The sequence below is a fragment of the Glycine max genome, chromosome 2, assembly GCF_000004515.6.
Source record: "Glycine max cultivar Williams 82 chromosome 2, Glycine_max_v4.0, whole genome shotgun sequence".
In the NCBI taxonomy this organism is placed as follows: Eukaryota; Viridiplantae; Streptophyta; class Magnoliopsida; order Fabales; family Fabaceae; genus Glycine; species Glycine max.
In genome coordinates, this window is record NC_016089.4 from 47,270,755 (window position 1) to 47,292,666 (window position 21,912).

Below are 21,912 nucleotides of genomic sequence, written 5' to 3' on the forward strand. Positions count from 1 at the left end.
ATATACTTGAAAAAGAAAAATTATTGTTGAATTAACCAAAACAAGCATATTCCGCCATTTATTACTATATTAATTATTAACTTACATTATTTTGTACTCTCCTGCACGCTTCAACATTTACAGCCACAACAGACAGAGGCATACTCCATCCAAATTATCTATGTTTGGATACCCATGCCACTATTTCCAAAGCAACTAAAGTAAAAGGAAAACAAATAAAATTGTGAATCTCAATCTGTTCTTTTTGCACCCCAAATTTTAGACAGCTCCTTTACGATAGTCTTCTGCTTAACATCGTCCCTTTCCATATGCCACTTTCGTGACATATTCTCAGCCTGCAAATCCAAGTTTTGAGTTAGGCTCACGAATTGAAATATTCAGAAGATTATACAAATACAGTTTAAAACTTGCCCATATTTTTAAGGGAACAAATCTCTCTTTGATATTCTCAAGTTGTGGCTCGACATAGTCTTTTCCCTTAGTTTTGATGTCACTCATCTGTTACACACAACAAAAATTTCCGATAAAGAAGTTAACAAACTATAATGGAGAATTTTATTTGGCAATATAGAGATCTATTAATACAACTGAAAATCCATAAAAGAAAAAACAGTACCGATATACAATACCAGAGGCTTATACGAAGAAGTTTTATGGTCCTAAATATGTCATTCAACATGATGAATAATTTATGAGGAATGATGAATGAAAATGGAGCAAGTTAGGCATTCAAATGGGTTACTTAACTAATTTAAAAACATACACATTTATTAAGAGAGGGAGAGAAAAAATTGCATATAATTGAAATCACTTACATTATGCAGCTCTAACTTGGAAGCCACCACACCAAATACCAATGCAGCACCACCAAATATAAATGCAGTTGCAACAGCAAACGCCTTTCCAACTATAAAATTGGAAATTTAAAATTGCATTAGAAAACATAAGCATCATACGCAAAGAGTTTGCCAAAAACCTTTTTCTCTTAACTTCATTATTGGTATGACGAGCATGAAAAAATCAAAATAAAGTCATAAACCAATATCTAATGAAGTAAATAACCACCTGAACTTTATGTTCAAGCAAATCAAGTAGAAAAAAGTGAGGTTATTCCCTGGCTTCAATATCCCAAAATGGTAGGATATTAATAAGCATTGTCTTCATAGATATGGTGTGTCCAAACTAAAGCACACAACATTACATGTATCAATAGTGCAACTTCTGGTGATAGTAATAGTGTTATAGCAAATGGTATTGTGTGCTATTAATATCTATGACCCCCATATGTTTCTCCTTGAGTTCCTATAGACCAAAGCACTTTTCTCAGAGTACTGATTATAACTGCTAATGCCCCACTATAGTCTTTCATACTCTAAATCATACTTAGTCCAAAAACAGAGAAAATGATGCCTATTTGGATTTTATTTATTAGCCCTATTAGTTCACACTCAACCCTAAACCTTTTTATACCAGAAAAGTAACTTCTGCCCAAATAGTATCCTGTTACTTGTTTCCCCATAAAAACAACATATATTGTATGACTTAATTCGCTCTCCCTCCTTCTCAATTTCTATATTCAAAATATAAAACACTCTAACCTCAATCTCAAAGTAAAAGGTCTGTCTTATTGTAACACTCCCAACAAATAAAAAAACATAGCTTAAACAGCTTAAAGCTCTATACTTGAGGATGGCTCACTTAAACTTGCCAATATTGCTAATTTAATATCACACACAATTACAAGTTTCTCTACTGTAACAGGGACCCTGTGAAGGTTTAACTCTAGCTCATTTAGTTGATGAGAAACTCGAAAGTATCACAAGTTCCCTCCCTAAATTATTAATACACTCTCTAAACCCAATGCCTCCCCCCTTTATACTATCGCATCAACTCAAACTGGTGGGACCAAGTTGCTAAGTAGAAAGACCTGATGTTTAATATATTGTTATTTAATCAATGTTAAACTCAGAGTATCACATTTTACAAAGTAATCATAGGATAACCATAAGTTAAGGTGGTCTTGTCTATATACCCTCAGTTTTTCACCTATCATTAGCAGATGAGTGCACCAAACCTGACATGTGTAACTATGTGAGTTAGTCAATTGTCAAGTAGATACTGACTCAACATTGTGCAAAACAATTTTTTTCCTTGATGTTGCATCAGAGATAACATCTTATCTACCATTAATGGCAATCGCTTCTAACGTTTACCGATTATAATAATCTACAACAAGCGGGAAAGCTAGTGAGAAGAATGAAATTACCATGTGCAAGCCCTTCCCCTGCAGCTTTCAACTTCTCCGGGTTAACATGGCTGGCATACCTGTCTTGACGCGATTCATTAGCTGTTGAGGCTGAAACCGTGTTTGCTGCTTCAGGCAGTTGCCACCTGTGCAACCAAAAAACCATTGTGTATAAACAATTGAACAAACAAAACGACCCATTATAAACATTAAAAAAAGATGAACCACAATCAGCTTCATTGCCCTATTAAATCCCAAAATTATAAAATTTAACAGAGTAAACAGCATATAGTAACACTAACGGATTTTTACAATATTATTCAATCACAAATCATCATATTTGATAAGTTTATTGATTTTTACCATAATTATCTTAAAAGTCATGTGAACGATGATTTATGATTAATTGATAGTGTACGAATAATACATGAAAATTAAACTCAACTTAAAAACAAAGTTGAAATTCAAATAGGAAAACATTATGCAAATGAAATTTGATTCATAAAGTGAAAAGAATTGGGAAATTGAAACAGAGTGTGATGAAGGAACCACCTTTTAGGGCCAAAGCTGACTTGGGGCAGGGAAAGATAAGCACGCAGAGGATTGAGAGCATCAGGGGATACGGAAGATTGGGTTTTGGGGTCGGAACGAAGGACCCATTTGGACGCAGAGAAGGAAAAAGAGGTGGCTTCATCATTTCTGAACACTTTGGAAGGAAGGGAGTGCCTTAGAACCTCGGGAAGCACATCCGAACAATCATGTACTTCATGAAAGTTAAGGTTGTTGTTGTTGTTGGTCTTAGGAAGAGGATTTTTTTGGGCTAGTTTTCCCACGGCTTGTTTGGATTCCTGGAAAAAGTACGCAGCTTCTTTCCCAGCTAACCTTCCCGCGAGAAAACTCATCTTCCAGCTTGTACTTTGTTCCCGCCGTTCCATTACATATTTATATGGCTCCCAAACTGTTTATTTTATTCAATTTAGTTGAAAATTATCATTAATTATAATTTTTCTTTTTTTTAGCCATAACAATCAACTCAAGTAATAAATCATTTATAACAACTCATACACCTTATTCAAATAATTAAATTATGATAAATTCTACTTTAATTTAAATTATTAATTTTTAATAATTTTTTAAAATTTTGGAGTAACTTTTAATAAGTTAATAGATTAGAAACTCATCAATAATATATCATACTTAAACTCTATTATATCAAATTTTTAAATTGTTTTCAATTTTTTAAATAGATAAATAGTTTAATAAATATCTATTGTCAATATTTGCTAAAAAAAATTAATAAGCATGCATTTGGCAAAAAAGTTATATATTATAAATCAATTAAATATTTTTATGATTTTTAAAATAACTATTTTAAAATTTTATAATGTTTATGATTTAATTTTACACAGTAAGTTTATATATGTTTAATTTAAATTAAAATAAAGAGAATATCAGTAATACACTTTTTAGCATACTAGTTTTTAGCATATTTTACTTAAAATTAATTGAAATTTATAAAATTAAGAGTCAGAGTTATCAGAAAAGGCGTGAAAGATGAAACTCAATTTTTTTTAAATTTTTTTAATAAACTTTTAATCTATAAAAGAAAATGTATTTAAACGAATGTGTTAATAACATTTCTTTAAAATATACCCAAAACACATCAAAACAATAACATTGATTATTATGTTATAATTCAGGAAGATCATCTGCAAAGCAAAGGGATGCCGTGTAAATTGCTTTGTAGAATAAAATATGTGCTTAATTTATTGTATAAGTAGCATTACTCTACTTTCAAACAGAAATGTTGACTATAACTCTGTGAGCTGACCACATAGCATTAAAAAAAGATTATCTAATTGCTTGGGAAGCAAGAACTGTGCACATCTCTAATGTTTGGAGACAAGATCAGTATGCTTGGTGAAAAAGTTTCAGTTTCTATTTTGACGTGGTGTATAACAATTAAGAAATGTGATGATTTTTTCATTGAATCAAATACAGATAATAAAAAATTATAACAACTCACATATTTCTTAATCTTCCCTTGATAAATGGGATGGTCTTAATAAGGCAATGATCATTGACCAATTAACTTTATTTCTTTTTTACAGTAATTCCCCAACGTCTCGTTATAACTTATAAACGCTATTGTTTATTGGAGAACAAAAATAATGCTATTGTTATTATTCTGTTTGTTTTTTTTTTTTTTTGTCCTTAATCGGTATTCTCGTAGATTTATAATATATTCGTAAATGATTAAATCTGGGAAAATAATTATACTTATTTTTTTAAATTTTCTCTGGATTGATAAGAATAAAACCATTTTTTTCTTCAAAATGTGAAGAACTAAATATGCTTTTAGTTATGAGATTAATTTTTTAGATGGAAGGTAACGATTAAATTTATCTAAATTCAAACTCCTACTGTTATAAGTAAACATTATAGTTTTTGACTCTGTACCCCCCCCCCCAAAAAAAAAAAGATGGCAATTGACTAACGTTGATGATAGAGAAGTTGTAAAGTTGGCAGTAGGATATTTGCAGTGGCTCTCAAGCCCTCAGAGGCTCAGACAGTGCCACTAATGCGCAACTTAATTCTGTTGCAGTCTGTGTGCACGTGTTTGTGTGCGTGGGATTGTAGAGATTTTATTTTTTGAGGTGAGGGATTGTAGACATAAAATTATGAAATGAATAATTACCAAAAATAAAATTTATACAATGAATATGTGTCGGTGGTTCCCAACTTACTTTTATAGCCCATTTATTTTGTGCCAATTTCAAATTTTATAATAGGGTGTGTTTGTCTTTGTCAATCCCAAACTCTATAGGCTTGTGTCTGTGTGGATCCCAAATTCTATATCCCGCTGTGTGTGTAAATTTTACAAATTTGAACTTGGGTTTTTCTCTAAAGGCTTAATGTATTTTTTAAGTCTATCTTATCTATAATCAGACTCTGTCATTTTCTTTTGTTCAGAATGATTGTCCCAGAACTCATTCAGCTATCCCCTTAGCTAATGCCATATCAACTTTCTCAAGACATGGAGGTTCAGAGAGAGTTGTCATGTGGAGAGAAGCTATCTGCTTGGTTGATTCCATGGTTATTGACTTATTGGCTAACCTGGACCAGAGAACTGGGTTTCATGGTTAAAAAAAGATAAGAAATAATACGTACACTAGATGATATGATTATGGTAATGATTAATGATTATTTTATTTATGGTTTATTGTATTGTGGGGAAATATGTTTTTATTTTTGTGAATGGTATAGAATGCATAGGACAGAAATAAGAGTAATAATCTATCCTAGAAATCAAGGGATTTGATCTTCCTATAAATGTAAATTCTAGATATGATAAAGACAGAAATGACATGACAATTAATAATTATGTATATAAAATGCTGAGTTATTCTGCGCTCATCTTTAAACACTCCCCCTCAATCTTAATTTGGATGTTAGATATCCATCATATCTGATGTACAATCGTTGGTAAGGGCTTTTGCTAGAATGTCGGGTGATACTTATAATTTTATGATCTATTTTTTTCTTAATGAAATGTCTATCGATCTTCACATGTTTTGTTCTATCATGATGAATTGAATTCTTCATAATGTTTATAGCAACCTTGTTATCACAAGAATCTATTGTACATTTACGTCCCCTTGATTAGGACACTCTGGTGATGTAACATTCCCTTCCTTTTCCTTGAAGAAAGATCTTGACTGACCTTACCCATTGGGTATAGTTATGACCATTGGGCATAGTCATGGCTAGTGATGAGGTGAGTAAGCCCATTGTGTGAGCTGGTCGGAAATGATTCAATCTCCACCCATAAGATTTTTGGTCTCCCATGGCTTGGCGGCGCTAGGTTTAGGGATGGTTCAGATTGTGCTATGATACATACGACAGGACACAAATAAGAGTAATAGTCTATCCTAGAGATCAGAGTATTTGATAGTATTTGATCTCCCTATTAACAGTAATGAATGGATGTGATTTGTTTATCTAATCTAACAATTGTATCAAAGAATTGTTAAAGAAAAATCTCTCACTCAACATAAATTAAAGATGGGAACATAATATAATTAATAAAAGGCAAAATTTAACTAGATTTGACATCCTTTGTCTATATTTACGAAAATTCTAACAAAATATTCACTATCTCTTATTGGATTACAAGTTTTCTAGTCATAATAGAACCAACTCTTCACAAGTAGTAGTATATTATCTTACAACTCCAAGATTTTCGATCACAAGTCACAAGTAATAATGATAACACTTTCACCTATAAAAGATCTTCTTGCATATCTTTACTTCACTTCTCTCCTATTTAAAAGTCTCTTCCCTTTACATTAGCGCTTTTCAATTTGGGAGTGATGACACTTCTCTTCAAAATAACCTCTTTTATAGTGATAAGGTGTAACTATTACCTCAAAATTTCAACACCTTTAAAAATTTCATCCTCCTTCATTCAAAGATAAAATGTTGACTTTCTATGAGTCAAATAATAATATACTCTCTGCCATAATTTTTGATTTTAGTATTCAATTATGAATATTAACACTGTTTGTACTTGTAGCCATTGTTAACTACTAACAAAATACATTATTTTGACTTTCACATTTTCAAGAAGACATCTCATATAAGGATATCTTTACATTGATGTACCATCAACTTCATTGTGCTCTTATACTTATCTAATTAGTTCACGTAATGGCATCATTACCTCTAATATCATTATGTGGGAAAACTCAATCCTTACACTCAACACAAATCAAAGATATGAAGACACACAAAAAGCACAACACAAATAGAAAGACTTAATATTAATATCATTTTTGGTCCATTAAATTTTATAATTGTTTCATTTTAATACATTAAATCTTAAAATTGTAACATTTAAATTTTAAAAAAAATTAATTTGACATAATGTAAATTAAAAATAATCACTATCTTTATTTTATTTTAAAAAGCCTTAAATATATTTTTTATCATATGTAATTTGATTCATGATAATTTAATATAATAAAAATTAAAAATAATCACTATCCGTTAAATATTTGATAACATAATATGTGATAATTCCAAAATCATACTTCATTTTCACGTGGGTAGTTCATTAGATTATCGATTTACGTTGAGTCCTAAGATTCGGTGCAACGTAATTCTAAGAGACATAAACTAATTTATCTTTTTGTTTGGTATGTACAGTATAATTACTTAAAAACTCTTTAAATTAATAATTATTAATTTATCGATAAATTAATAATTCTCTAAATTAATAAATTTCTCCGATCCTGATATTATTAATTTATAGAGTTTTATATGTAATAATAATGATTATGAGATAGTGGTAATTAATATGGCATAATAACAATTGTGTTGGTCTTTGGAAAGAAAATTAGAATAGTTCTACATGCAAACTTACCAGAGAGAGAATAAAGAAAAGAGGGTGAAGTGAAAAAAAAAGTGAGTCCACATTTATATATATTACTATTAATGAGAAACAAAATGATTTATTTTTACAATTATCAAGAAAAAGCTAAAGTATTTTTTAAAAAAAAAATTGAGTTAAAAGAACTTTGAAATAAAATTAAAAATGAATTGAAGAACTCCAACAAAAACCCAGTGTGGGACTTAAGATTTAACGTTTGGCAGCCACTTATTTCAGCCTTACTGAATAGTTGGCAAAATATGTCTAGAAGTTAATAGCATCAAGTTTTCTAATATCAAAGAACAAAAAGATAAACACTATATAAAAAAAGAACAAAAAGATAAAAGCTATATCTGTCTATATCATATGTAATATTAAGATATGTTCACTAAATTATTGCACGAAATTTTTTCAAACAATGTTAATTTAATTATTTCATTTGAATTTTGTTTATTTTATGCATATGTTTCTAAACTTTTCATACTCCAAACCTTAATATTACATTTTAATTTTTAAATTTTTTTAAGTTATTTTTAAAATTTTTAGACAAATACCAATAAAAAGGTAAATTAATTTTTAGTATAATAAAAAAATATTTTTATTACATATATATATATATATATATATAGAGAGAGAGAGAGAGAGAGAGAGAAAGATAAAAAAGTATATTCATATAATATTAACTAATTATTAATTTTTTTTTGTTAAACTCTACCATCGATCTTTTAGTCTTTCCCATATGACATTTGAACTTCTCTTTTAATTTTCTCATAATATAAAAAAATTATGGGTTAATAAATTAATAAAAATAATTTTGAAAGAATGGAAATAGAAAATTATATATATATATATATATATATATATATATATATATATATATATATATATATATATATATATATATATATATATATATATATATACACACACACACACGAGATAAATGAAGTATTAATAAAAAATAGTGAAGTAATAAATTGAAAACAATTTCAAAATTAACGTATTTAAAAAAGTTCGTGTAACAATTTCAATAAAACTTTTATACTCTAGATAAATACAATTGGTTTGTGATTAAATATATTAAATTCTCAAAAAGACTATAATTTATACGGTACAATGCATGCACACAAATAATAGTTCCTTTAATTCTCCAAATGATTAGGATTTGGGACTATGTCCTTGATACTTCCAAAGGAGGGAATGACCTTAAACAATGCTTCTTTTTCCATTTTCTTTTTCTCTTTTCCAGACTTTTTATCTTCTTAGGAGCGTTTGTTATAAGAAATTCTTTTAGTAGATATAAGAGAATTCAAATTTTCACTGTGTGTGGCAGCTGGACCCGAGTTTCTGCATATCACAGATTCGGTAACTTATTATTTTGATGGGTGCAATTGGAGGAATCAGGGGGTAGATTGGATTGATAAAGTTGAGATTTTCATACTATTTGTACATGTGTGTGTAGAGGGAGTATATGGTTTTCCTTTTAGACTTCAACGTACGTGCATTTGAGTGAGATTGCTGTGTAGACATAACAGGCTTGTGTCATTAATCCTGATATGTTACAAAGCTTTCATGAACTTGTTTGTCTGGCTGGGGATTGGTCACAACTAGTGCCAAATTCTTTTGCTGTTTATTTAATATATATATATATATATATATATATATATATATATATATATATATATATATATATATATATATATATATATATTCCTTTTGGTTGTTCAAAAAAAAAAAATTCTTTTAGTTTCCAATTATATAATCGTGTCGATATGTATTCTACGTATCCATACCAATTTATTTTTAATTTGGGCGTATACAACGTACCTCTTTGTCAAATAAAATTACAAATATCTCATAGTTTTTTTGTTTTTTGTTTTGTTTTTGAGGAAATATATATATATATATATATATACCCCCCCCCCCCCGAGATAAATGAAGTATTAATAAAAAATAGTGAAGTAATAAATTGAAAACAATTTCAAAATTAACGTATTTAAAAAAGTTCGTGTAACAATTTCAATAAAACTTTTATACTCTAGATAAATACAATTGGTTTGTGATTAAATATATTAAATTCTCAAAAAGACTATAATTTATACGGTACAATGCATGCACACAAATAATAGTTCCTTTAATTCTCCAAATGATTAGGATTTGGGACTATGTCCTTGATACTTCCAAAGGAGGGAATGACCTTAAACAATGCTTCTTTTTCCATTTTCTTTTTCTCTTTTCCAGACTTTTTATCTTCTTAGGAGCGTTTGTTATAAGAAATTCTTTTAGTAGATATAAGAGAATTCAAATTTTCACTGTGTGTGGCAGCTGGACCCCGAGTTTCTGCATATCACAGATTCGGTAACTTATTATTTTGATGGGTGCAATTGGAGGAATCAGGGGGTAGATTGGATTGATAAAGTTGAGATTTTCATACTATTTGTACATGTGTGTGTAGAGGGAGTATATGGTTTTCCTTTTAGACTTCAACGTACGTGCATTTGAGTGAGATTGCTGTGTAGACATAACAGGCTTGTGTCATTAATCCTGATATGTTACAAAGCTTTCATGAACTTGTTTGTCTGGCTGGGGATTGGTCACAACTAGTGCCAAATTCTTTTGCTGTTTATTTAATATATATATATATATATATATATATATATATATATATATATATATATATATATATATATATATATATATATATATATATTCCTTTTGGTTGTTCAAAAAAAAAAAATTCTTTTAGTTTCCAATTATATAATCGTGTCGATATGTATTCTACGTATCCATACCAATTTATTTTTAATTTGGGCGTATACAACGTACCTCTTTGTCAAATAAAAATTACAAATATCTCATAGTTTTTTTGTTTTTTGTTTTGTTTTTGAGGAAACAAATATCTCAGTTAAAAAATATGTACGTATCTATTTGCATTCTCCAAATCTTTATCGATCCATACATTTTTACTAATTAATTAAGATGCCTAATGATTAATTAAGATGAAGTATGTTTAGGTGTGAGTTTTTTTTTTTAAAAAATCTTTTGGCGTGAGTCTTGCAAAATACAAGAACAATAGGTCATTATTAATCTATTTATCAATTTTCTGTTAATCATGTGATCATTACAGATAAGTCATCGATCAGCGTCAGTTTCACAATCTACATCAAATAAAAGTGTAAAACTATGATAAATCTATTGACCATAAAAAGGTTGATAAAATCTTTAAATATTTTTATTTTATATTTTTAATATAAAAATTTCAAAAGTAACGACTATTCAAGATTCCGTACCCAGCATGTGCTCTTAATGATCACACTTACAATCATTTAACAAAAAGTCTATTAATTATCACAAGATTGTTGAATGATTTGTGTGACAAATTAAAAAATTATGATGGTTTCTTACACATTCATCCTTTGTTTAAGAAGCATGTCTGCAATTTTTTTCTAAATACTTTCTAACATTCATACAAATATTTCTAATGTAAACCTCATACAAATTCCCATTTTTTTTAAAAAATAAACCAATAATTAAATTGATGAAGGTATTGTTGGTCAATTGATTCAACTAAAATTGAACCAATAATAATTAAATATTATTCAGAATTTAATTAAAATATATTTATAGTGTAAAGATTTTTCCTGTTAGGGTTAATTTAGTGGTGAGACTTCTGGTCATATGTATATATGTATGAGGTCATAAGTTTGATTCTCAAAATTACCGATGTATAAGAAAAATATTTTAAAGATTTTTTATACTATTGTTTGATCATCAACAATTATATATGATAAAATTATTATTTTATAGTTATTAATTTAAAATCACATTTTTATCATTTTTAATTAGTTGATACATTAAACTCATATTTTTAAAATTACATAATATTTTAAGAAATAAACTAATATAACTTTATAAGAAAATAACGTTAGGAAAAATTTTAAACTAACATAGATGATCGTATTATATGTCTTTAAAATAAAAATATAACAAATAATTAGATTATATATATATATATAGTATAATTTTTTATATATGATCCTTTTATTTTAAAAAATATTTTTAAAAACTAAATAAATTTAAAAATAAACACTAAAAAATATTATTTTTAAATTACTTGAAGCAGGTTTTTTAACATCTATTTTCACGTAATATTGATTAATTTTTAACTTAACTAGTTTGACTATTTTTTTGCTCTTCTATTTTTTAAAATTATATCGCCAGCACACAGTCTAACTTATGTTATTAAAAAATATGAAAATTGTAATAGAGTAGCAGGGATGCTCAAATTAAATGAAGGCATCTATTACTATTACCGTAGCGAGCGCGTAAATGGGTCACTAAAGCAATCATCAATATTATTTTTATGTGTTTAACAAGAAATTATTAAGTGGTTTAAAATTATTATAGATTCAATTAACCAGTGTATGACTTGTGATTAATTTTTTTTCTTATACAATGAAACACTTAAATACATGTTACAAAGAGATTAATTAAGAACATGGATACCTGATGATGTGATTGCCCAATAAATATTTTCTGGTTAACGGATGTTTAATATTAAAAGATGAATTTTTCAATATTTATCTTTGATTTTTTTATGAATGAAAAAAAGAAAAGAAAAATGCGGTGCTAGTATGGACAATGTTAATTGGGAAATGGCAATTGACACTACCTCTCATCGAGCATATCCAACACCAACATATTATGTTAGTATTATGTTACTACTTTATTTATTTATTTTCCAACTACACAATTATTTCACTCAACCATGGTGTTCAAAAATCAACACGCGCACACCAAAAAGGCTATAGCTGGAGCTGGTGGTGCCCTTGGTGGGCGTCCTGTGACCAGAATTACTATGTGCACTTATTCCACCCTTTGTGGACCACAAACCCCACCTTAATTTCACACCAAAACCAAAATAAATCCCTATGGTTTTTGTGTGCATGCAACTATGGAAGTGAGATACATTATACACTCACTGTACACTATATATACTTGTACTGCTTCTTTTTTTTCTTTTCTTTTTTATCCTAACTACCCTACCATTTTGGAGAAAAAACTTTTTAATAAATTGGATGTGAAAATAGAAAAAATGTACGAGAGGTTCTGGGACCAAAATGTTATGTAGGTAGGGTGAGACTAAGAGCATGTGGAGTCTATCATCTTCTGGCAACAAATATTCTTGTGTGTGCACAAGATGGTGGAGTTTTATTAATTATTTGCATGGTTGTTGTGTGAAGTAATGGGTATTTAACACAGTGCATTCAAGGTTTGGGGCCTATGACACCAGAGGAGGTATAATGACTTAACTGTTTGATCTTTGATGAGTGATGAGTCAGTTCATCCCATTTCATTTTCATATATTAGTTTTGAACCCAAAAAACTCAAAAGGGTCCCCCCTCCCCCCCCATCTTCTTCTTCCTCCCGGAAACAAAGCTAATTTGGTACAATTTTAGAACTTGAATTGATGCGAAACCCAAAAAAATCTGTTTAAACCTGTTAGTCAACCATGTGTTCTATATTCTTCTTCTCAACAGTTATTTTTCACGAGAAGACTTAGGCAGAGGAGGACCAAGAAAAAAATGTTTGCTAATATCTGATTGTGGATCCCAAAGTTTGACCAATGAAACCTCAAATCTAAGCAGTGGTTGGCCAAGAAATTGTAACTCGTTTGACATGCAACCGGCTCTGAATTTTTGACACCATTGTTTGATCTTGAGCCATGGAAGAAGCTAAACTATGATTGTATAATAAATAGAAGCATACAATTGTGATCTAAAAAAAAATGGCTTTCAATTGCAATGAAACAGGAAAATGTATGAAACTGCATACACAAACTCTAATTTTTATAATTTATTGTTTCATACTTCTGAAAACTCAAAAATCCTCTCTTTACCTTCTGTACAAGGACTCTCTACCAATCTAGCTAATTAATTAACAATCACCATTTCTAACATGACTTAAAAAATGCAAATTAATTTAATTCTGCTAGCATATATATATATATATATATATATATTATATTTGTATTTCCCTGTATATAACAAAGAAGGTAGTGAATAAGAAAGAAACCATATCTGATTACACTATATATATGTTGCTGCTGCCACCCAAAATCTGATAGAGGTCAAGCTATCTCTTGTTGTGTAAAGGGTTGGATCCTGTTGGCACTCTGCGTTTCTCAGACATATACTCTCTTTCTCTGCTGCTGCTGATTGGAGAATTCGCCCACGGATGAAAATCTTGCTGGCTTAAAGTTGAAGGGCCTGAGTATTTGATCCTAATGGCTTGAATTCTTGGTGTAAGGAACAGAAGAGTGAGAAGAAAGAACAAGTGGAAATGCTTCATGTTCATAGTTTTTTTTAATAAGGCCTCGGAGAAAGAAAACACAAAGAGATGGAAAATTGGAAATGCAAAGTTTGGTGTAAGCTAGGCTTGTTATGTTGTGTTATATATTTATATGGACAAGGTTAGGTCCAACATGTGCATACTAAATCTGGTGATATTTATGAAAACACTTGTGGTGTTTCCGTGTGAGTTTGGGTGGTGGGGCATGGCCTAATTGCCGTTTGATTGTGATCAAATGGTCAATGATGGATATGGGGATCAGGGGGCCTAGAATGACGGTTGTGGGGTGGTGGTGTGGTGGCAATATTCAATGAGAGATAGTGACAGAGAAAAATGAACACGAACTCATGGGAAGTTCATACATGTGTGTATGTGAAAGCTTGAAAGCAAAGAGAAGGAGGGTCTTTGATTTTTTTTTCTTTTTCTGAGAGTCAGTGGAAATTGAACACGTTCTTCCGTTAAATAGATCAAATGCCGCAGGATATTACACCAGCAGTGTGCTAACCTTTGGGTTATATAAGGGTCTTTGATTTTGCTATGCTATAACTTTTAATTAATTAACTTCTTGGGAGGACCAAAATGGCCCTCTTTTTTCATTCTGAAGGAGTCAAAGCACGCGGCCACGCGTGGCATGCTAGGGGTGTTTTGGTCATGAAAAGTCAAAGCTCGCCGACGCACTCAATTGGCCTTGTAGGAACAGCAAACAATGAGAGGCATGTGGCATTGAAATAGGGCTCCTATCTAATTAATCAAATAGAATTAAAATAATAAACATGTTGAAAGGGACCATACTAGTTATTATGGTTATACACATACACACCTCCATAAGTCAAAAACATATATATAGTGGTGCTATAATAATATAAAAAAAACATACACACCTCCATAAGGTAGGTTAAGTAGATCCGAATTTGCTGGGTCTAAGTCAAAATGTCGATTTTGAAGATTGGTCGATTTTTTAGGGATATATATTGTTTTTGATTCCTCCATACCATGCAAGCTTGTGAAAGGAATTACAATTTATTTTTAAATGGTTTTTTAAATGTTAGAATGTTATTATATTAATAATTTAAAGATGTTTATTGTTAATTTACTCCTTCAAATAAATGAAATATATAGTTATTATATTTATCATTTTTTGTACTAAAAAGTATCCGTAAAATGATAACTACATTAGTCTTTCATGAAAATAAATGGGAGACGTTTTTAAATTTTTGGACTAAATTAATGGTAAAAAATATTTGTAATGATACCATAATCTCTTTAGGAATAGTTTACAAAGTTTGTTCGCAGACTTATTCAGCTAACACACCAATCAAAACCTCTCCCTTCTTCTAAATTATTCAAGATATAATAGATTATGGGTCTCGTAATGCTAATAGTCTTGTATTGAATCATTGTGCCATGTATAACGCATGTAATTAGTATCATATATTTAGACTAGACCCAAAAAAGTAACATTTATATATATATATATAAAAAAAATAGCATGTCAATAAAGAGGAGCACCGATTGTCAATGTTAAATCTAGTGGGTGATGTCTTGCACGGGTGAGAATAGGGAAAGGTCAAAAGGCTTCATCCTGAAGCGTCTTGGTGAAAACTCGTTTTTATGTGGCTTTTTAGCTTTTGGTATAGCAAAAGATGAAACCATATATAATGAGAAGAAGTACTACTTTTTTATGTTTTGTGTTGTGACTTAGCTGTTTTACACTCATAGCTGCAAGCATTCCTCAAAAGGGTATGTATATGCCTTATAGTTAAGGCGGTTAGGTTGGGCGTTAATTCAAGTTTAAATGTTGGAGACAAGTCAATAGTCAAGAATTCCAAAAGGGAAAAATAAAGTGATCGAAAATTAGTAGTTTAGAGAAAGGGATATTGATTTGAAGAAGAAATGCAAATTCCTTGGCGGAAAGTTATTTAGATTATCTAACTAACGAACAAAATGGTAATCCTTCTTTATTACGTTTAGTGGTTTATCATTCTCCAATATGAAGTGGGAGAAAAACGCAAGTCATATATTATGTTCATAAAGTTCAAAGAGAAAAAATATAAGAGGTCAATAGATGCACTTTTTAAGCTTGTGTACGGTTCAAAGCTATCGTTTTCTCATCCAACCAAAGTAAGAAATTGATAATGTGTTGTTGGCACTGAAATTCTGTGGTCGCCCACAAATGCAGATAAACTTTCAAATATGTGTTCATGGGGGCATATGCATTTTTTCACCGACTTTTGAAGGGGAATGACAAATTGCATTATAATATCAATTTTACCATTCTATAGTGTAATAAGAGTAATTAAATCTAACTATACAAGAGGCTACATACGTAGCACGGATAAGCCACGGAAAAATGAAATGAGGTGATATTCCAACTGGAATGACCCCACACAAGGAGTTAATCCATACCATATTCTCTTCTTTTCTTTCCAAATTTTAAGTTCATCGACATTTTTTATTCATAATATATATAACTACTATTCTTGTGTAAGGTCCATTTATGAGTATTATTAGGAACTAGTGAGTGGTTTCATGCTGATTCAAAGTATTATTTTCATAGCTGTCATGTAGAGAAGAATTAAATCTAAATTAAGATATTAATAATTAATAGCTTTCAAATGTATCGTTGACTATTATGGTTTATAATTAAACTTATGTCTCCTCTTGTACCTACCGTCAAAACCCAAGTAAAAAATGCCATTATACATATATAGAACAAATTGCTATCAGTCTTTGGAGTCAATTATTGAACATTTCAGATTTGTACGTAAGTTTAAACCCATCTTAATTTTATAATTAGTATAAGCATATGTGGAGATTTTGTTCTCACATGCAAAGTTAATCAAGTATATATCATTAACTAATATATACTTAAAAAGGAAACTGAAACACATGAATTATAATCTCTGTCTTTCAACCATCTTCTAGTAATTAGATTTTATATTTGTTCCTGTCTAAAAAAAAGATTTTATATTTGTTCATAAATAAGGTAGTACACGAGGTCTAATTTAACTAGATGAATAAAATGTATGAGGGTTATAAATTTTTTAAAATATTATTCACCTAAGGATAAAAAAAAATGAGATTGTACAAGAGTAGTTTAATAAAGAATTGATCTAAACAATCCATCGATGATAACCCTCCCGCTCACATAATAGCATTTCCTTTTTGACATTATACTAACATATAACAGTTATGAGAAGTTAGGAAAAACTGTGTCAATGGGAGGGATATATAGTCTTATGCTATATAAATTAAGGCAATCTTTGTAGAGTTTAAAAAAATAAGATGTAACACATGTAATGTGTTAAATCTCAATACAAGTTGCCTAAAGAACATAATTAATATTTAATACTGTTATTTATTACATGTATAATAAACAATATTTCAAAGGGTCAAAATTATAAAACTTTAAAAATAATTAATTATATTAAAATTCTACACTATATTTATTTGCATATAGAAGTAGATAGTATTATATTAAAATTTACTGTTTTTTTAATTACAATGTTTAGTGTTTATAAGCATAAAGAAACAAATAGTGTTATATGCGTTCAAAACGAAGGTGCTTAATTATAATGTAGGGGCAAAATGTGCAAAGTTTTAAAATTTGATGATAAAATGCGGAAAAAAAAAAAGATAACAAAATGTGCAGAAAAAAGTTGATGACACTGCTGTTTAATTTCATTATCACATCAATGCTGCATCAGATGTCACATTTTCTAATATTTTTTATTTGCTTGAGTTGGAGATAAATTCGTAAAAAAATGAAAGAACCAAATTCACACAATAACAATAATAAGAGATTAAAAGTGATTGATATTAAAACAAAAACTTATTCATTCATAATCATAAAAAAAATCAAATTAAATCTAGATGTCATAGTGAAAAGAAAGAGAATAGAAAAGGGAAAAATAAAAGTTAGCATGTAATTTAGCTTATGTAAAGCTCAATATCAACTATTATAACTAGACAAATTAAACAAGTTTTAAATATCTTGGTTCATTCAATTTATTTATTCTCTTAACGGTGTATTTAAAATTATGTTAAAATATAGATATATTTTAATTAATAAGTTTAATAGTCATTTAGTGTAAAATAATTTTATATAATTATTTAATCACAATTCATTATTTAAAAGATTTTTAAAATATTTATCTTAAAGTAAATAAATTTATTATATTATAATAGATTATGATGGATAATGATATAAAAAATTTACACTAGTATAACTCTTTTTCTAAAAAAAATGTTGTGCTAGAGTTCCTACTCACGATAATATAATTTATTCATACATTATGAACATATTGATCATTAATCATGTACTCAAACTTCTAATAAGAATTAACTATTCTTTAGAACACATTACTAATATATATATATGCTAGAAAGATTTTAAATTTAAGATTATTCTTGTAAATATATTTTTGATGTAAAGACCAGAGTATTTACATTAATAAAATTTACATAGTTCAAAGAAATCACATTTAAAATTAATAAAATAATATATTTCAACATACTTTTTAATCACCACTAAATTAAATATTTCACTTATTTATCCACACATCACGTAGGTCCATATATCTAGTTATATTAATAAAGACAAACCTAACGTTAATTACTTGCAACTCACAGAAGACCATATATATAATACTTCAATAATTTACTAGTACCAGACTATATTTGATTGATATATTATGCCAACAGTTGTATGGAAAGTCTTATGATAAGATAGGCTGTACATTATTCATCTCGATCTCTAGCTTGAAAGAAATTGCTTTCCAATTATTATTGATTAAAAATTAATACAACCCGGGGCATATATAGTTCATGTCCTTTGAAATTGTACAAATAGTACTCATGTCTCATGCCCAAACTGAGGCACGTTGGCTCAACACTTAGAATACCATATACTTTTTCAATTAGACCTTGCATGATTGGATTACTTGCCCCGATATATATCTGCATCTGCAACAACGTAAAATGGTCCCTACTGTTTGGGATCACACTCTGGCAGAAATTTTAACTATGTTTTGAGTTACTCAATTTAACATTAATGTTGTAATATCTTGCTTCTGAACAACCTTTCGAACAATGCTTGCACAAGCCAGTATCCACAACATGAATTTGAAAGATCATCACATGGCTATTAATCTTCATAAGAAACCGAGAAGCACATAAAATTTTGTGTATTTTTCTTTTAAGACGATTTATTATATATGTAATGTTGGAATTTGAACTCTGAATCACTTTTGTTATTTGTATATTTAAATTCATTCTCAATAAAAATCTTCTATAAATAAATTTGTGTGTTATTATTGTATAAGAAAATCATTGAGAGAGTTTTGGGTGTGGCATCAAGTCCACTAGACCTGAAAGGCATCTTTTACTTAGTGCAGTTGTTTGTGACTGTGTGATCAGAAGTCACTCGAGTGGTTTGTTGAACAGAGTTTACATTCAACACTCTTCTTTAATCTTTATGATGCCAAATTACAGATAAGTCAACCCACTCGGATTGAAGTGCTATTCATATATTTAAGTTGCTGGTTGTTGGCTAGGTTATAAGTTAATTTAGGAGGAATTGCCATGAGTCTAGGCCTAATGCACTTTCACCTAAGCACCTCATTTCATGTCCCCGATCTTCACTATTTTTACTTAAATGGTAGCCATTTACACGACCAAAAAGACTACAAAGAAGATTACATAGAAGAGTTCTTGTGTGGTTAGGTAAGTTTTATCATATTGAATTAATACAATAAATTTGATTATCTAAACAAAATTATTTAAATGAATTCATATTAGTTTGAGCAATTGGTTGATTTTATATGTTTCTCTTGTAATACAAATTAAATCAATTTTTTTTTGCTTGATTCATATATTTATTTATTTATTTTAATCTAAATTAACTCAACCACCTAAACAATTACTTATTTGTAAACTTTCAAATTTATGTATTTAGTTTGCTTTTTTTTTTTGACAAAAACATTATGTATTTAGTTATGCTTACTATTTAGGTTTGTTTTATAAGGCATGTTTTAAGTATAAGGATTACTGAGATATAAAGTCATAAATGTAAAAAAGTTATAAAGTAATTAATAAAATATCAATAGTTGGAATTGATTTCATTTATTTTCTAAATTGAAGAATAAAAAATTATTTAATTTGCAGTGATATAAAACTTAAAGTTCTATTTAACAAAAAAAGATGTAAAAAAGTCAAAATAATATAAATTTACTTTTTTAGTTTTATTTGGTATCCAAACCAAACTAATACGATTAAATATCACAGGTATCATTATTAAATTTTATAATTTTGAGATTATTCTACTTAATTTAATTTTGAACTATTTATATAATTTTAATCAGGCAGTGATTCAAAACAAGGGCATAGACTAGGCTTTAATTTGGGGTTCCAAGTTTGGGCCACATCTAGCCCAACAAAAAGAGCAAATAGAGTTATGAGAATCTGAGAACAAAAGTACAAAACAAAACAAAAACATTTGGGCTTCAATTGGCTTGGATTATGTACTAGGTTTTTTTTTCAGTAATATAAAAATAAAAAAAAGATGTTTGGACTCAGTCCAGGGTATGTAAGTCATCCTTCGGCTCCTGCACTTCCCATATTACTTTTGGAAGCAATTCCGTGTGGTAAAGCGTTTGGGTTGAGTGGCTGTGTGTGTGCACTCTCTTTCACCACACCACTTTGTATAGACCTGTGTGTGGGAAGATGTATACAGTCAAAATGTTCCGTTTTTTTAATATATTAGATGTAAGAATTAAAATAAAAATATCAACTATTAAATTATGAATGGTTAACATTAAAATATGCAAGCTGTGTGAACTTTAATGGAGTCTTTTATGTGATACCATTTTTATTTGAGTGTAAGAACTAAAAGAAAAAGAAAAGGAAAAAGGGAAGGTGAGAGGGGATTAGAAATGTGTGGTCAGGGAGAGCAAAGTGAGTAAAGAGTGATGATGGATGGTTTGCTTTTAAAATGAGAAGATAATGTTGTGTGTATCATTGAATCTGGGATTGGAGAAATGACCTAAGTGTGTGCATATGAGAGAGAATTTTGAGAGTGTGTTGAAAGAGTGGGTGAGTGATGATTGTGAGTGAGGGGGTATATGAGTGAAAGAATATATGCAATGTGTGATGCTGTGGATGATGAAGATAAAATGAGAAAGAGAGAGATAGTTTCAAAATTAATTAATTTAAAAATATTAAAAATTAATGGTTTTACAATAATAAAATGTGGCTTTTGCACAAAAAATAATTGAAACTCATTCTCCATGTAAAAAATTAAGGCTTACCTAGCTGGCTAGCTAGAAAGGAATTAATATGTTCCTTTAAATTTTTTTAATTCAAAATATTGTATAATTTTGCATATGTTTGCAAAAAAATGGTTAAAAGATTAGTTGGTAACAAAAGAGTTTGTAGTTGGTATCTAAAAGTTAATTAAATTATAAGTGTTTGATAAAAATAAACTAGTTGATAAATATAATATTTTTTATATAAATTTTAATTTTATCTTACTGATAAAATTATATCTTGACATATTTATAATTTTGGATTTTTAATTACTTTTAATGAATAAATAAATAAGTTTATTGTTTATCGTTATAAAGATTTTACGTAGTAAAAGGATAAAAATAGCAGCAATTCCCGTGTTGTTTCGTTTTGTGACATTACCCACACGACACGCTCTACATGACCATTGACTCCACCACCTCTTCATTCTGACTCTTCTTCCTTCTTGATTGAATGTATTGTTGACAAACAGCATTCCCTAACTGTGCTTTTTCTCGTCTAGACTTAGATATTTCTTCGTGATGATGCATAGATAATAGACCTCATCCATCTTGGGAATAGTGAAGTACAAATTATGATA

General features: G+C 29.1%; 1 protein-coding gene across 1 annotated transcript; it reads right to left on the reverse strand.

Moving 5' to 3' along the window:
* Nucleotides 1–31: 31 nt before the first annotated feature.
* On the reverse strand, nt 32–3,159 carry LOC100305920 (uncharacterized). Its single transcript, NM_001248020.2, has 5 exons — nt 2,798–3,159; nt 2,267–2,391; nt 816–907; nt 412–498; nt 32–335 (listed from the first exon to the last, which is right to left on the reverse strand). The coding sequence occupies exons 1-5, from the start codon at nt 3,145–3,147 to the stop codon at nt 231–233; spliced, it is 759 nt and encodes a 252-aa protein (NP_001234949.2). The 5' UTR covers nt 3,148–3,159; the 3' UTR covers nt 32–230.
* Between the last annotated feature and the right edge of the window lie 18,753 nt (nt 3,160–21,912).

Coding starts and splice junctions, on each gene's coding strand:
- LOC100305920 (NM_001248020.2), bottom strand. CDS start 3,147: ATGAGTTTTCTCGCGGGAAGGTTAGCTGGGAAAGAAGCTGCGTACTTT. Junction 2,392..2,797: donor GTCAGCTTTGGCCCTAAAAG/GTGGTTCCTTCA, acceptor TTGGTTGCACAG/GTGGCAACTGCCTGAAGCAG. Junction 908..2,266: donor AGGGGAAGGGCTTGCACATG/GTAATTTCATTC, acceptor CCAATTTTATAG/TTGGAAAGGCGTTTGCTGTT.